General features: G+C 55.4%; 2 protein-coding genes across 2 annotated transcripts; one reads left to right on the forward strand and one right to left on the reverse strand.

The window, feature by feature from the left end:
- Positions 1-317: 317 nt before the first annotated feature.
- Positions 318-12,014, reverse strand: LOC135442086 (carnitine O-acetyltransferase-like; the record flags this gene model as incomplete). The annotated part of the gene is given in 11 exon segments (XM_064701634.1): positions 318-428; positions 513-638; positions 733-833; positions 1,798-1,976; positions 3,218-3,400; positions 4,331-4,387; positions 4,390-4,493; positions 5,858-5,911; positions 7,464-7,567; positions 8,989-9,177; positions 11,942-12,014. Coding segments are annotated over 11 exon segments (1,271 nt in total), but the record flags the coding sequence as incomplete, so codon positions are not given.
- Positions 12,015-12,483: 469 nt separating this feature from the next.
- Positions 12,484-16,476, forward strand: PPT2 (palmitoyl-protein thioesterase 2; the record flags this gene model as incomplete). Its single annotated transcript, XM_064701633.1, has 3 exons — positions 12,484-12,489; positions 12,705-12,923; positions 16,323-16,476. Coding segments are annotated over exons 1-3 (379 nt in total), but the record flags the coding sequence as incomplete, so codon positions are not given.
- Between the last annotated feature and the right edge of the window lie 408 nt (positions 16,477-16,884).

Here is a 16,884-nt window from a genome sequence, read left to right on the forward strand (position 1 = left end):
CCCCGCCTCTCCTTTTTAGCCCCGCCCCCTCACCTGTAGAACACCACCTGCAGCCCCACCTGCACCACGCCCCCTGCCCTGGGCCCCGCCCCCTCTCCTCTCCCTGCCCGTCCCAAGGTGTGACTCCGCCCCCTCCCACGTTTAGCCCCGCCTCCATGTTTAGCCCCACCCCTCACCTGTAGCCCCGCCCCCTCACCTGTAGAACGCCACCTGCAGCCCCACCTGTAGCCCCTTCCCCCTGTTATGGCCCTGCCCCCAGGTGTAGCCCCTCCCCCAGGTGTAGCCCCGCCCCCCCGGGTTTAGCCCCACCACCTCACCTGTAGAACGCCACCTGCAGCCCCACCTGCACCACGGCCTCCGCCCGTGGCCCCGCCCCCTCTCCGAACCCCTCGTGGCTGAAGCAATGAACGTCCACGTCCGCCGCCAGGCTGGGGGAGGGGCGAGGGCGTGGTCACGCCTAGGCCCCTCCCCCTGACCCCTTCTCAAGCCCCTCCCACCCCCCCCTCCCTCACCTGTCCAGGTGTTTCTTGGCCCGCTCCACCTGCGCCACCAGCTCGGGGCCGACGCTGAAACGGAGCCGCTGCGGGGGGGGCAAAGGGGGCGTGGCCTCCAGGGAGGGGGCGGGGCCTAAGCGGCGGCTGGGGAAGCAGAGCGCACACACACACACCTGAGCGCAGGTGAGGTTTGGAAAGGGGGCGTGGTTTGTGGCTAAGCCACGCCCACCCGGCTCACCTGTGCTCCAGGGCGTGGTCGAGCAGCTCGGAGACGACGGCGCCGTCGATGACGGCCGGGTCCCATAGGGCGCCGCAGGTGCCGTCCTGGCCAATCACCACCTGGGGGGAGGGGCACGCACCTGGCCAGGTGAGCCAGGCTGGCCACGCCCACTTCTGCAAAAAAATCCCACCCAAAAAAGCCCAAAAGTACCCAAAATAGACCCCAAAAAAAGGCCAAGAAAACCTGGGGAAAATGGGAAATTCTGGTGAAAGTCACAGCCGGAAACACCTGGACACACCTGGGCAGGTGAGCCAGGCTGGCCACGCCCACTTGTACCAAAAAAAATCCCAACCAAAATACCCGAAAAGCACCCAAAAAAAAGCCCAAGAAAATCCAGGGGAAATGGGAAATTCTGATTGGTTCCAGGTGAGAGCCACGCCTTGGAACACCTGGACACACCTGGGCAGGTGAGCCAGGCTGGCCACGCCCACTTCTACCAAAAAATCCCACCCAAAAAAACCCCAAAAATACCCAAAATATACCCAAAAAAAAGGCCAAGAAAACCTGGGGAAAATGGGAAATTCTGGTGAAAGTCACAGCCGGAAACACCTGGACACACCTGGGCAGGTGAGCGCACCTGGCCACGCCCACTGTGCCCCCAAAATTTTTTTCAATTGCCCCAAAAAATCCAAAAAAGGGTAAAACCCCGCCCCCACGGGAAGCCACGCCCACCTGTAGGGTCTTATCCCACCCCAAATAAAATTTAGCGGGTTTGACCCCGCCCCATCCAAAGCCACGCCTCCAACCTAAAGCCATGCCCACAAAGATTTAACCCCCGCCCACACAGGTTTAACCCCGCCCCTATAGGTGTAACCCCACCCCCAGCCGAAGCCCCGCCCACCTGCAGGCTCTTGTCCCACCCCAAATGAAATTTAGCAGGTGAGGCCCCGCCCACCAAGGTTTAACCCCGCCCCCTCCGAAGCCCCGCCCACCTGCAGGGTCTTGTCCCACCCCAAAGGAAATGTAACAGGTGAGGCCCCGCCCACCAAGGTTTAACCCCGCCCCCTCCGAAGCCCCGCCCACCTGCAGGGTCTTGTCCCACCAGCGATTGGCGCTGTTGGCGTTGGCCCCGCCCCCGTGCAGCACCTGGGCGGCCACGCCCTCGGGGCCACGCCCACCGGGCGGGGCCAGCACAGGTGAGTCCAAGCTCAGCACCAGGAGGCTCCTCTGGATCCGCCCCAGGGAGGCGCGGCTTAGCCGGTCTGGGGGCGTGGCTAACGTTAGACACGCCCACTTTTCCTTTCAGCGAGGGGCGGGGCTTCCATTGGACACGCCCACCCACAAATTGGGTGGTTTTACCACCCAGAAATAGGCGGGAAATGGAAGCCACGCCCACTTCCAAAGGGATTTTTCCCGCCTAAAATCTGAGCCCAAAATGAGGCCACGCCCACTCAGGGCCACGCCCATGAATATTCTAAAATTCCTGCGTTTTCGCGCCAAAATTGAGACCCTGCCCACACCCAAAATTGGCCAAAAAGGTTCCAAAAACCCTCGTGGCCACACCTGGGTCACACCCAAATAAGCCCCACCCCTTTTAATTGTTTTTTATATTAAGCCCCGCTCACAAATTTACTCGCTCCTCCCATTTTCCCCCCAAAATACCGAAAATCACCCAAAAATCCCAAAATTTTCCCCCAAATCCCCTCCCAGCCCCACCTGGGCCACGCCCTGACCACACCCATTTAAGCTCCACCCACAGCAGATGAAACCCCGCCCCTAAAGCACCATTTTACCCTAAAAATCACCCCCAAAAATACCAAAAATCACCGAAATTTTCCCCCAATTTCCCACCCTGACCGCACCTAATTTGGCCCCACCCCCATAAACTGAAACCACGCCCACAAATCCTAATGTTCCCTCCCCAAATCCCCCTAAAACCCCAAAACTCCCCCAAAAATAAATTAAAAAATCCCAAAATTTTCCCCCAAATCCCCTCCCAGCCCCACCTGGGCCACGCTCAGACCACACCCATTTAAGCTCCACCCACAGCAGATGAAACCCCGCCCCTAAAGCACCATTTTACCCTAAAAATCCCCCCCAAAAAATACCAAAAATCACCCAAAAATCACCGAAATTTTCCCCAAATTTCTCACCCAGCTCCACCCTGACCACACCCAATTAAGCCCCACCCCCATAAACTGAAACCACGCCCACAAATCCTAATGTTCCCCCCCTAAAACCCCAGAATTCCCCCAAAAATAAATAAAAAAATCCCAACATTTTCCCCCAAATCCCCTCCCAGCCCCACCTGGGCCACGCCCTGACCACACCCATTTAAGCTCCACCCACAACAGATGAAACCCCGCCCCTAAAGCACCATTTTACCCTAAAAATCCCCCGCAAAAATACCAAAAATCACCAAAATTTTCCCCAAATCTCCCACCGAGCCCCACCCTGATCACACCCATTTAGGCCCCGCCCCGTTTAGGCCCCGCCCCCTCACCTCTCATCATGCTGCCGTAGCTCCGCCCCCACTCGCGGCGCTGCTGCCCCGTCAGGAGCCCCACGGGGGGGTGGGCTCGGGCCCCGCCCCCCCCCGCGCGCACCCGGAGCCCCCCCAAGGCCGCGAGCAGGGCGGGGGGGGGGAGGGGCCGGCCCGAGGGGTCGCGACCCCCACCAGGAAAAACTTTGGGGGGGGGAGACCCCCGAAATTTGGGGTGAAACGGGAGGGAAATGAGGGAAAAAAAGAGGGGAAATTGGGGTTAAAATGGGTGAAAATGGGTCCGGACCCTCCCCAAAAAATCCTCCCAAGGACCCCCCTAAATCCCCCTCAAACCCTCCCCAGAAGCCAAAAAATTTCCCATAATTTCCCCCTCAGGACCCCCCAAATCCCCCCAAAAATCCCCTCAAATCCCCCCAAAGCTTCCCAAATCCCCCCCCCAAAACCCCCTCATGACCCCCCAAAATCTCCAAAAAAACCCCAAATTTCCTCCCAAACCCCCCAAATGCCCCGAAATCCTCTCAAATCCCCCCAAACCTCCCCAGATCCCCCCAAAATCCCCCCCAAAAATTGCCCCAAAACCTTCCCAGATCCTCTCCCAAACTCCCCAAAAATCCCTTAAATCCCCCCCCCCCCCAAATCCCTCCAACCCCCCAAATACCCCCTGAAACTCCCCAGGACCCCCCAAACCTCCCCAAAACCCCCCAAAATCGCCCCAAAATTGCCCCAAACCTTCCCAAACTCCCCCAAAATCCCCCCCAGGACCCCCCCAAAATCCTCAAATCCCCCCAAAACCCCCAAAATCCTCAAAAATCCCCCGGATCCCCCCCCAAAATCCCCCCAAAGCCCCCCTCCCCAAATCCCCTTAGGACCCCAAAATCCCGAAAATCCCCCCCAAAATCCCTTCAAAATCCCCCAAATCCCCCCCAGGACCCCCCCAAAATCCTCAAATCCCCCCAAAACCCCCAAAATCCTCAAAAATCACCCCGGATCCCCCCCAAAATCACCCCAAGCCCCCTCCCCAAATCCCCTTAGAACCCCAAAAACCCCAAAATCCCGAAAATCCCCCCCAAAATCCCCCAAATCCCCCCCCAGGACCCCCCCCAAATTTCCCGCCAGGCCCCGCCCCCTGCCCCCCCCCCACCTGGCCGTTGCTGCTGACGGTGACGAACGGGGGGGCGGGGCCCCCGGGGGGACCCTCAGGACCTCGTCCCGCCGGGGCCCCGGGACCCGACAGCCCCCGAAAGCGGCCTGGAGCCACGGCTCGGGGGGGTCACGGCTGTGGGGAGGGGGCACAGGCTCAGGGACCCCCCAAAAATGCCCAAATTTAAAAAAAATCCCGTTCGAAAATGGCAAAAAATGAAAAAATTACCAAAAATCGCATTAAATAACCCAAAAATCGCACCCAGCAGCCCCCAATGGCGGCCCGGAGCCACGGCTCGGGGGGGTCACGGCTGTGGGGAGGGGGCACAGGCTCAGGGACCCCCCAAAAACCCCAAAAAACCCAAAAAACCCCGTTCAAAAATGGCAAAAAATGACCAAAAAATCTCATTAAATAACCCAAAATTCACACTCAAAGGCTGCCCGGAGCCACGGCTCGGGGGGTCACGGCTGTGGGGAGGGGGCACAGGCTCAGGGACCCCCCAAAAATGCCCGAATTTAAAAAAAATCCCGTTCAAAAAGCTCAAAAAATGAAAAAATTACAAAAAATCGCATTAAATAACCCAAAAATCGCACCCAAAGGCGGCCCGGAGCCACGGCTCGGGGGGGTCACGGCTGTGGGGAGGGGGCACCGGGTCAGGGACCCCCCAAAAATGCCCAAATTTAAAAAAAACCCCGTTCAAAAAGCTCAAAAAATGAAAAAATTACCAAAAATCGCATTAAATAACCCAAAAATTCGCACCCAAAGGCGGCCCGGAGCCACGGCTCGGGGGGGTCACGGCTGTGGGGAGAGGGGGACACCCCAAAAATGCCCAAATTTTACCCCAAAAATGCCCAAATTAAAAAAAAATCGCGTTCAAAAAGCTCAAAAAATGAAAAAATGACAAAAAATCGCATTAAATAACCCAAAACTCGCACCCAAAGGCGGCCTGGAGCCACGGCTCGGGGGGGTCACGGCTGTGGGGAGGGGGCACAGGCTCAGGGACCCCCCAAAAATCCCAAAAAAACCCAAAAAAAACCCCGTTCAAAAATGGCAAAAAAATGAAAAAAATGACCAAAAATCGCAATAAATAACCCAAAAATCGCACCCAAAGGTGGCCTGAAAAAAAAAATCAAAAAAAACCCCAAAAAAATCCCCATTGAAACCCTTGAAAATATCTCAAAAATCTCAGCACCTGAAATCCCAAAAGAAAACCAAAAAGACCCAAAAAATTCCCCAAAAATCCCAATAAAAACTAAAAGAAAACAAAAAAAAATTTAAAAAAAAATGAAAAAAAAAAAACCAAAAATCCCTAAAAATCCCCCAAATCTCACCCAGGACCTGAAATCCCAAAAATAAATCAATAAAACCCAAAAAGCCACAACAAACAAACAAACAAAAAAAAAAAAAAAACCCAAAAAACCCCAATAAACCACCCCCCAAAAATAACCAACAGAAACCCCAAAATTTCTGAAAAATCCCAAATTTGTCCCCAAAATCACCTCTGGAGCTGCTCCCGATAGTCCAGAACCCCTGAGAGGAGCCGGGCGGCGAACCTGCACCAGTATAAACCAGTATAAACCAGTATGGACCAGTATGGACCAGTAAAAGACCAGTAAGGAACTGGTGAAGAACCAGTAACACCAGTGAACCTCCCAGTTCCCTCCCAGTTTGATCCCAGTTTGATCCCAGTCCATCCCAGTTTGATTCCAGTCCCTCCCAGTCCCTCCCAGTTTAACCCAGTCCATCCCAGTTTGGTCCCACTCTCTCCCAGTCTGTCCCAGTTTGATTCCAGTCGCTCCCAGTCTGTCCCAGTCCCTCCAGTTCATTCCCAGTCCCTCCCAGTCCCTCCCAGTTTAACCCAATTCTCTCCCAGTCCATCCCACACCCATTCCCAGTCCGTCCCAGTATCCCCAATCCCATCCCAGTTTGATCCCAATTGCTCCCAGTCCATCCCAGTTTAACCCAGTCACTCCCAATCCCCTCCCAGTCAATCCCAGTTTAACCGAAACCCCTCCCAGTCCATCCCAGTTTGATCCCAGTGCCTCCCAGTCCCTCCCAGTTCACCCCAGTTTGATCCCAGTTCCCTCCCAGTCAATCCCATTTCCATCCCAGTCCGTCCCAGTCTGTCCCAGTCCATTCCCAATCCCTTCCCAGTCCCTCCCAGCTTGATTCCACTCTCTCCCAGTTCCTCCCAGCTCCCCCCAGTCCCTCCCAGTATCCCCAGTTCCCTCCAGTTTGATCCCAGTCCCCCCCAAATCCTCTCCCAGTCCCTCCCAGTCCATCCCAGTTTGATTCCAGTCCATCCCAGTCCATTCCCAGTCCCTCCCAGTTTAACCCAGTATCACCAAATCCCCTCCCAGTCCCTCCCAGTTTGATCCCAGTCCCTCCCAGTTTAACCCAGTCCCTCCCAGTCCCCCCAGTCTCACCAGAGCTGCCCCCTCCAGTCCATCCCAGTTTGATCCCAGTTTAATCCAAACCCCTCCCAGTTTAACCCAGTCCCTCCCAGTCCCTCCCAGTTTGATCCCAGTCCATCCCAGTTCCTCCCACTCCCTCCCAGTCCATCCCAGTTTAATCCAAACTCCTCCCAGTCCCTCCCAGTCCATCCCAGTTTAATCCAAACCCCTCCCAGTCCGTCCCAGTCCATTCCAGTTTGATCCCAGTCCCTCCCAGTCCATCCCAGTTTCCCTCCCAGCTCCCCCCAGTCCCTCCCAGTATCCCCAGTTCCCTCCAGTTTGATCCCAGTCCCCCCCAAATCCTCTCCCAGTCCCTCCCAGTTTAACCCAGTCCCTCCCAGTATAAACCAGTCCATCCCAGTTTGATCCCAGTCCATCCCAGTTCCTCCCACTCCCTCCCAGTCCATCCCAGTTTAATTCAAACCCCTCCCAGTCCCTCCCAGTTTGATCCCAGTCCCTCCCAGTCCCTCCCAGTATCCCCAAATCCCCTCCCAGTCCCTCCCAGTCCACCCCAGTTTGATCCCAGTCCCTCCCAGTTTAACCCATTCCCTCCCAGTTTAACCCAGTCCCTCCCACTCCCTCCCAGTCCATCCCAGTTCCTCCCAGTCCCTCCCAGTCCATCCCAGTATCCCCAGTTCCCCCCCAGTCTCACCAGAGCTGCCCCCTCCAGTCCTCCCAGTCCCGCGGGGGCAGCGCCAGCCCCGCGCTGGTGTGCACGGGCAGGGGGAGGCGCTCGCTGGAGCCCCAGGGCCACTCCTGAGACCCCCGAGAGACCCCCGAAATTGGGGAGGGGTCCCCGAGATCCGGGGAGGGGTCCCCAAATCCCCAGAGACCCCCCAAAATCCCGAGATTCCCCCCAAAATTCCTCCTCAAATTCCCAGTTCACAACTGGGACCACCCAGGGTCACTCCTGAGACCCCTCCCCCCCCGAGAGACCCCCGAAATTGGGGAGGAGTCCCCAAATCCCCGAGACCCCCCAGGACCCCCCAAATCCCACCCCAAACCTCTCAAAACCCCCCAAAAAACTCTCAAGACCCCCTCAAACCTCCCCCAAGACCCCCAAAAATCCCCACCAAATTCCCCCCCCAAGACCCCCAAACCTCCTCCAAGACCCCCCAAAATCTCCCCAAAACTCCCTCAAAACCCCCCAAGCCCCTCCTAAACCCGCTTAAAACCCCCCCAGATCCCCAAAGACCCCCAAAAGCCCCCAAAATCCCCCCCAAAACCCCTAAAACCCCTTAAATCCTCCCCAAAATCACCTCTAAGACCCCCTCAAACCCCCTTAAGACCCCCCCAAGATCCCCCAAATCCTGCTCAAACCTCCCCAAAAATCCCCCATATTTCCCTTATGACCCCCCTAAATCCTCCCCTAACCCCCCAAACTCCTCCAAGACCCCCTCAAACCCCCCAAATTCCCCCCAAAATCCCTCAAACCACACCCCAAACCCCCTAAAAATCCCCCCAAAACCCTTAAATTCCCCCCAAGACCCCCCACATTCCCCCCAAAACCACACCCAACACCCCCCAAATCCCACCCCAACACCCCTCAAAACTCCCCCAAAACCCCCCAAATTCCCCCCAAAAACCCCCAAAATCCCCCCAAGACCCCCAAAATCCCCCCCTAAAAACCCTCAAGACCCCCCCAAAACCCCCCAAAATCCCCCCTAAAACCTCCCAACCCCCCCAAGACCCCCAAAATGCCGCCCAAAACCCCCCAAAAATCCCTCCAAAACCCCCCAAATCCCCCCAAAACCCACCCCAACACCCCTCAAACCCCCCCAAATTCCCCCCTAAAGCTTCCCAAGACCCCCAAAAGCTCCCCTAAAAACCCTCAAGACCCCCCCAAAACCCCCCAAATCCCACCCCAAAACCCCTCAAACCCCCCAAGACCCCCCAAATTCCCCCCTAAAACCTCCCAAACCCCAAAAATCCCCCCTAGACCCCCAAAATCTCCCCTAAAAACCCTCAAGACCCCCAAAGTCCACCTAAAAACCCTCAAGACACCCCAAAACTCCCTAAAATTCCCCAAGACCCCCCAAATTCCCCCCAAAACCCCCCCAAGACCCCCAAAATCTCCCTAAAACCCCTCAACACCCCCCCAAAACCCCTCAAACCCCCCCAAACCCAACCCCCCCCAAGCCCCCTCCTCAATTTCGGGGGGGGGGGGTGTCACTCACGGGCAGGCGGGGGGGGGCGGGGCGGGTTCTGCGCAGGCGCTCCTGCAGCCGCGGCCCCGCCCCCCCCGGCGCGCCAAAGTCGCGCACGAGGCGCCGCGCGCGGGCCCGGTCCGGGGGGGCCACGAGCGCCTCGAGCGCCGCCAGGAGGCGCCCGAGAGTCGCCCCCAGACTGGGCAGCGGGATAACGGCCTGTTAATTAATTAATTATTGGTAATTAATGAGTGATTAACAGCCCAGGAGGCGCCCGAGAGTCGCCCCCAAACTGGGGAGCGGGATAACGGCCTGTTAATTAACGGGGATTGGTTAATTAATGAGTGATTAACAGCCCAGGAGGCGCCCGAGAGTCGCCCCAAAGTGGGGAGCGGGATAACGGCCTGTTAATTAACGGGGATTGGTTAATTAATGAGTGATTAACAGCCCAGGAGGCGCCCGAGAGTCGCCCCCAAACTGGGGAGCGGGATAACGGCCTGTTAATTAACGGGGATTGGTTAATTAATGAGTGATTAACAGCCCAGGAGGCGCCCGAGAGTCGCCCCCAGAGTGGGGAGCGGGATAACGGCCTGTTAATTAACGGGGATTGGTTAATTAATGAGTGATTAACAGCCCAGGAGGCGCCCGAGAGTCGCCCCCAGACTGGGGAGCGGGATAACGGCCTGTGTAATTAACGGGGATTGGTTAATTAATGAGTGATTAACAGCCCAGGAGGCGCCCGAGAGTCGCCCCCAGACTGGGCAGCGGGATAACGGCCTGCAGGGTTAATGAATTATTGGTAATTAATGAATGATTAACAGCCCAGGAGGCGCCCGAGAGTCACCCCCAAACTGGGGAGCAGGATAACGGCCTGTGGGGTTAATGAATTATTGGTAATTAATGACTTATTGGTTAATGAGCGCCGCCAGGAGGCGCCCGAGAGTCGCCCCCAAAGTGGGCAGCGGGATAACGGCCTGTGTAATTAACGGGGATTGGTTAATTAATGAGTGATTAACAGCCCAGGAGGCGCCCGAGAGTCGCCCCCAGACTGGGCAGCGGGATAACGGCCTGTTAATTAACGGGGATTGGTTAATTAATGGGGTATTGGTTAATGAGCGCCGCCAGGAGGCGCCCGAGAGTCGCCCCCAGACTGGGCAGCGGGATAACGGCCTGTTAATTAACGGGGATTGGTTAATTAATGAGTGATTAACAGCCCAGGAGGCGCCCGAGAGTCGCCCCCAAACTGGGGAGCGGGATAACGGCCTGTGGGGTTAATTAATTAATTATTGGTAATTAATGAGTGATTAACAGCCCAGGAGGCGCCCCAGGGTCACCCCCAAATTGGGGAGGGGGGCAAGGCACCCCCCCGGTAACAGCCTGTAATGGGGAGGCAGATTAATTAACGGGAAATTGTTAATTGATGAGTTATTGGTGATTAATGGGACACCCGAACGGGCTGTGGGGAATTCATGGGAACCCGACCCCCAATTAATAGGAACACCCCTAATTAACGGGGACATCGATAATTAATGGGGATATCAGCAATTAACGGGATATCGGTAATTAAGGGGACATCTCAAATTAATGGGACCCCCCCCGCTGGAATTAATGAGGTACGGGGAATTAACGCGACCCCCCCCCTCCAATTAAAAGGGTTCGGGACTCCCTAATTAACGAGGATATCGGTAATTAATGGCGATATCAGCAATTAACGGGATACAGGCAATTATCGGGGATATCAGTTATTGACGGGATATCGGCAATTAACGGGCTGGGGGCAATTAAGGGGATATCGGTAATTAATGAGGATATCGGTAATTAACGGGTTGGGGGCAATTAAGGGGATATCGATAATTAATGTGGATATCGGGAATTTACGGAAACCCTCCCCAATTAACAGAAACCCTTCTAAATTAACTCAGACACTTCTACAACTACCGCAGCCCCCTCCCCAATTAACGCGACCCTCCGGTAATTAGCGTGGAGCCCCCAGAATCACTCGGGACCCCTCCCCAATTAACGAGGACCCCCCCAAAATCACTCGGGACCCCTCCCCAATTAACGGGACCCTCCCCAATTAACGGAGACCCCTCTAATTAATCGAGACCCCTCCCCAATTAACGGACACCCCTCTAATTAACGCAGACCCCTCCCCAATTAACGGAGACCCCTTAAATTAACGCAGACCCCTCCCCAATTAACCCAATTAATGGAGATCCTCCCAAAACTCACTCGGGACCCCTCCCCAATTAACGGGACCCTCCCCAATTAACGGAGACCCCTTCAATTAACGGAGAGCCCTGCCAATATAACGGAGACCCCTTAAATTAACGCAGCCCCTCCCCAATTAACCCAATTAATGGAGACCCTCCCAAACTCACTCGGACCCCTCCCCAATTAACGGGACCCCTCCCAAATTAACAGGAACCCCTCCCCAATTTACCAAATTAACGCAGCCCCTCCCCAATTAATCCAATTAATGGAGACCCTCCCAAACTCACTCGGGACCCCTCCCCAATTAACGGACCCTCCCCAATTAACGGAGACCCCTTCAATTAACGGAGAGCCCTGCCCAATTAACGGAGACCCCTTAAATTAACGGAGACCCCTCCCCAATTAACGGAGACCCTTAAATTAACGCAGCCCCCTCCCCAATTAACCCAATTAACGGCGACCCCCCCAAAGTCACTCGGGACCCCTCCCCAATTACCGGGACCTTCCCAAACTAACAGGAACCCCTCCCCAATTTACCAAATTAGCGGGGGACCCCTCCCCAATTAATAGAGACCACTCTAATTACCGCAGACCCCTCCCCAATTAACCCCAATTAACGGGACCCCCCCCCAAATTCCCATCCCCCCCCCCCCCCCCCCGCCTCGCGCGGACGTGCCGCCCCGCACGAGCGCCGCCCCTCCCCCACCCCGGCCCCTCCCCCACCCTCCCCCGCCCCTCCCCCACCCCCCCGACCCCGACCCCTCCTCACTTTGGGGGTCTCCGTTCCTGGGGGGGGGCGGCGGCGCCCCCAGCCCCACAGCGAGCGCCCCATGGCGGCCCAGGACACGCCCCCAGCGATGGCCACGCCCACAAACTCCCGAGGAGGCCACGCCCACTTCTACAGTGAATGGGGAAACTCCGCCCCTCCATTGAGAGAGAGGCCACGCCCACTTTGCTATAAAAGGCGGGGAGGGGCTGGGAGAGGCTTGAGGGGGTGGAGCCAACATTGGGCACGCCCCCACACCGAAAACACCACGCTTACATTTAGCGAATGGGAAACACCGCCCTCTGTTGAAAGAGGCCACGCCCACTTTCCTGAAGAAGGCGACGGGAGCCGCTTTGGCCACGCCCCCACGCTCCGAGCAGGCCACGCCCCCTGCCGCAGCGTGGGACAGCAAAACCCCGCCCTCAACACAGCGAGGCCACGCCCACTTTGTTAAATAAGGCGGGAATCCCCTCAAGCGGGGTGGGGGGAGGGGCGGGATCACCCTGGTCTATCGCGATAGTGGGGGGGGGCCCGCGAATCTCGCGATGGGGGTGGGGGAGGGATTTCAAGAAAGGGGGCGGGGCTAAGAGGTACCGGAAGTGACGTCGGCGTGGTGGGGGGAGGGGAAAGCCGGGAGGTAAACACGGCCGCGCGTTTGGGGGGGGGTGGGGGAGGGGAAGGGGGGATTTTGGGGGGATTTCCTTGACCCCTCCCCCCATTAATTAATAATTAATTAATAATTTTTTAATTTTTTCCCTCTTTTCAGATGCGGCCGGCGCTGTGGCGCGCGGGTGGGGGAGGGGCGGCGCTGCTGCTGCTGCTGCTCCTCCCCCTCCTCCCCCTCCCCCTCCCCTTTTCGGGGGGATTTGGGGCGGGGGTCGCGGCCGGGGGGGAGGGGGCGGGGCCGTTCCGGCCCGTGGTGATCGTGCACGGCCTGTTCGACAGCCCCAGCGACTTCCGGCACCTGCGGCAGTTCATCAACGAGGTGGGAGCCCCGAAACGCCCTGAAATAACCCCAAACATGTCCCCAAAATACCCTGAAAATATCCTGAAAATATCCCCAAAATATCCCCAAAATCAGCCCAAAAGTATCCCCAAATCACCCCAAAAATATCCTAAATATACCCCGAAAATATCCAGAAAATATCCCCAAAATATCCCCAAAATATCCCAAAAATATCCAAAAAATATCCCCAAAAATATCCTGAAAATGTCCTAAAAATATCCCTAAAATATCCCCAAAATATCCCAAAAATATCCCGAAAATACCCCAAAATATCCCTAAAATATCCCCAAAATATCCCCAAATCCTCCGGCACCTGCGGCAGTTCATCAACGAGGTGGGAGCCCCGAAACGCCCCCAAATCACCCCGAAAATGTCCCCAAAATACCCTGAAAATATCCCTAAAATACCCGGAAAATATCCCCAAAATATCCCTAAAATATCCCAAAATATCCCTAAAATATCCCAAAATATCCCCAAAATATCCCAAAAATATCCCCAAAATATCCCCAAAATATCCCTAAAATATCCCCAAAAATATCCTGAAAATATCCTAAAAATATCCCTGAAATATCCCCAAAATATCCCCTAAAATATTCCTAAAATATCCCAAAAATACCCCAAAATATCCCTGAAATATCCCTAAAATCTCCCCAAAAATATCCCCAAAATATCCTGAAAATATCCCTAAAATATCCCCAAAATATCCCTAAAATATTCCTAAAATATCCCCAAAATATCCTAAAAATATCCCCAAAAATAATTCCTAAAAATATCCCCAAAATATCCGAAAATATCCCCAAAACAACCCAAAAATATTCTAAAAACAACCAAAAATACCCCCAAAATATCCCTAAAAATATCCCTAAATCACCCCAAAAATATCCCAAAATATCCCCAAATAACCCTAAAAATGCCCTAAAAAAAATCCCCAAAATATCCCAAAAATGGGTCAGGGACCCCGATCTGTTTTTGGGGGTTCCAATCCCATTTTTGGGGTTTCTCACCCCATTTTCTGTGTCCTGACCCCAATTTTGAGCTCCCTAAACCCATTTTTTGGGGTTCCTGTCCCATTTTTTTGTGTCCTGACCCCATTTTTTTGGGGTTCCAATCCCATTTTTTGGGGTTCCAATCCCATTTTTTGGGGTTCCAATCCCATTTTTGGGGGTTCCAATCCCATTTTTCCTGTCTCTAACCCCATTTTTTGGGGTCTCGATGCCATTTTTGGGGTTTCTCACCCCATTTTTTTGTGTCCTGACCCCAATTTTGGGCTCCCTAAACCCATTTTGGGGGTTCCAATCCCATTTTTCTGTGTCCTGACCCCATTTTTGGGGTTCCAACCCCATTTCTGTGCCCCTAACCCCATTTTTTACCTTTCTGACCCCATTTTTTTGCATTCTGACCCCAATTTCGGGGTTTTTCACCCCATTTTTTCCCCTTTCAGAGCCACCCTGGCACGGAGGTGACGGTGCCGGACCTGTTTGAGCGGGGGGTGTCCCTCACCCCAATTTTGGCCATTCCATGATCATTTTTTGGGGTTCCTGTCCCATTTTTTGGGGTTCCAATCCCATTTTTCCTGTCTCTAACCCAATTTCAGGGGTTTCTCGCCCCATTTTTTTTGTCCTGACCCCAATTTCGGGGTTTTTCACCCCATTTTTTCCCCTTTCAGAGCCACCCAGGCACGGAGGTGACGGTGCTGGACCTGTTTGACCGGGGCCGTCCCTGACCCATTTTGGGGTTCCAATCCCATTTTTGGTGCCCCAAACCCTATTTCTGTGCCCCTAACCCCATTTTTGAGGTCCCTGATCCCATTTTTTGCCTTTCTGACCCCAATTTCTGGGTTTTTCACCCCATTTTTGCCCCTTTCAGAGCCACCCAGGCACGGAGGTGACGGTGCTGGACCTGTTTGACCGCGCCGCGTCCCTGACCCATTTTGGGTGCCCCTAACCCCATTTTTTACCTTTCTGACCCCATTTTTGGGGTTCCAATCCCATTTTCGAGGTCCCTGATCCATTTTTCTGTGTCCTGACCCCAATTTCGGGGTTTTTCACCCCATTTTTTCCCCTTTCAGAGCCACCCTGGCACGGAGGTGACGGTGCCGGACCTGTTTGAGCGGGGGCCGTCCCTGACCCATTATGGGCTCCCTAACCCCATTTTTTACACCCCAAACCCCATTTTGGGTGCCCCAAACCCCATTTTTTACCTTTCTGACCCCATTTTTCACCTTTCTGACCCCAATTTCGGGGTTTTTCACCCCATTTTTTCCCCTTTCAGAGCCACCCGGGCACGGAGGTGACGGTGCTGGACCTGTTTGACCGGGGGCCATCCCTGACCCATTTTTTGGGGTTCCAACCCCATTTTTCTGTGTCCTGACCCCATTTTTGGGGTTCCAATCCCACTTTTCATGTCTATAACCCCATTTTGGGTGCCCCTGATCCCATTTTTCACCTTTCTGACCCCAATTTCGGTGTTTTTCACCCCATTTCAGAGCCACCCGGGCACGGAGGTGACGGTGCTGGACCTGTTTGACCGCACCGCGTCCCTGATCCATTTTTTGGGGTTCAAACCCCTTTTTTCTGTGTCCTGACCCCATTTTTTGGGGTTCCCCTAACCCCATTTTCGAGGTCCCTGACCCCATTTTTCTGTGTCCTGACCCCAATTTCAGGGTTTTTCACCCCATTTTTGCCCCATTTCAGAGCCACCCGGGCACGGAGGTGACGGTGCTGGACCCGTTTGACCACACCACGTCCCTGACCCCATTTTTTGGGGTTCCAACCCCACTTTTCATGTCTATAACCCCATTTTTGGGTGCCCCTGATCCCATTTTTCACCTTTCTGACCCCAATTTTGGGGTTTTCACCCCATTTTTGCCCATTTCAGAGCCACCCAGGCACGGAGGTGACGGTGCTGGACCCGTTTGACCACACCACGTCCCTGACCCCATTTTTTGGGGTTCAAACCCCTTTTTTCTGTGTCCTGACCCCATTTTTGGTGCCCCTAACCCCATTTTCGAGGTCCCTGACCCCATTTTTCACCTTTCTGACCCCAATTTCGGGGTTTTTCACCCCATTTCTGTGTCCCCAGAGCCACCCGGGCACGGAGGTGACGGTGCTGGACCTGTTTGACCGGGGGGCATCACTGACCCCAATTTTAGAGTTTCCCACCCCATTTCTGTGCCCCTAACCCCATTTTTTACCTTTCTGACCCCATTTTTGGGGTTCCAATCCCATTTTTGGTGCCCCTAACCCCATTTCTGTGCCCCTAACCCCATTTTGGGTGTCTCTAACCCCATTTTGGGTGCCCCTAACCCCATTTTTTACCTTTCTGACCCCATTTTTTTGTGTCCTGACCCCAATTTCGGTGTTTTTCACCCCATTTCAGAGCCACCCTGGCACGGAGGTGACGGTGCTGGACCTGTTTGACCGGGGGGCGTCGCTGCGCCCGCTCTGGCTGCAGGTGGCCGGGTTCCGGCAGGCGCTGGCGCCCATCATGGCCAACGCTGCCCACGGGGTGCACCTGCTGGGCTACAGCCAGGGTGCGTGGGGGGCCCGAGACCCCCGGGGGTCCTGGGTTAATGGGGAGGGGTCCCGGGGCTGTGGGAGGGGTCCCAGGCTGTTCATAGGGGGCACCTGCTGGGCTACAGCCAGGGTGGGTGGGGGTCCTGGGGGTCCCGAGATCCCCTGAGACCCCCGGGTTAATGGGGAGGGGTCCTTGGTTAGTGGGGAGGGGTCTTTGAGTCCCCCCATGTATGGGAATGGGGGTCCTGGGTTAATGGGGAGGGGTCTTTGAGTGTCCCCATGTATGGGAATGGGGGTCCTGGGGGTCCTGGGTTCATGGGGAGGGGTCCTGGGGCTGTGGGAGGGGTCCCAACGCTGCCCACGGGGGGCACCTGCTGGGCTACAGCCAGGGTGGGTGGGGGGCCCGAGACCCCCGAGGGTCTTGG

This window comes from Zonotrichia leucophrys, unplaced genomic scaffold, assembly GCF_028769735.1.
Source record: "Zonotrichia leucophrys gambelii isolate GWCS_2022_RI unplaced genomic scaffold, RI_Zleu_2.0 Scaffold_1049_16884, whole genome shotgun sequence".
Classification (NCBI taxonomy): Eukaryota; Metazoa; Chordata; class Aves; order Passeriformes; family Passerellidae; genus Zonotrichia; species Zonotrichia leucophrys.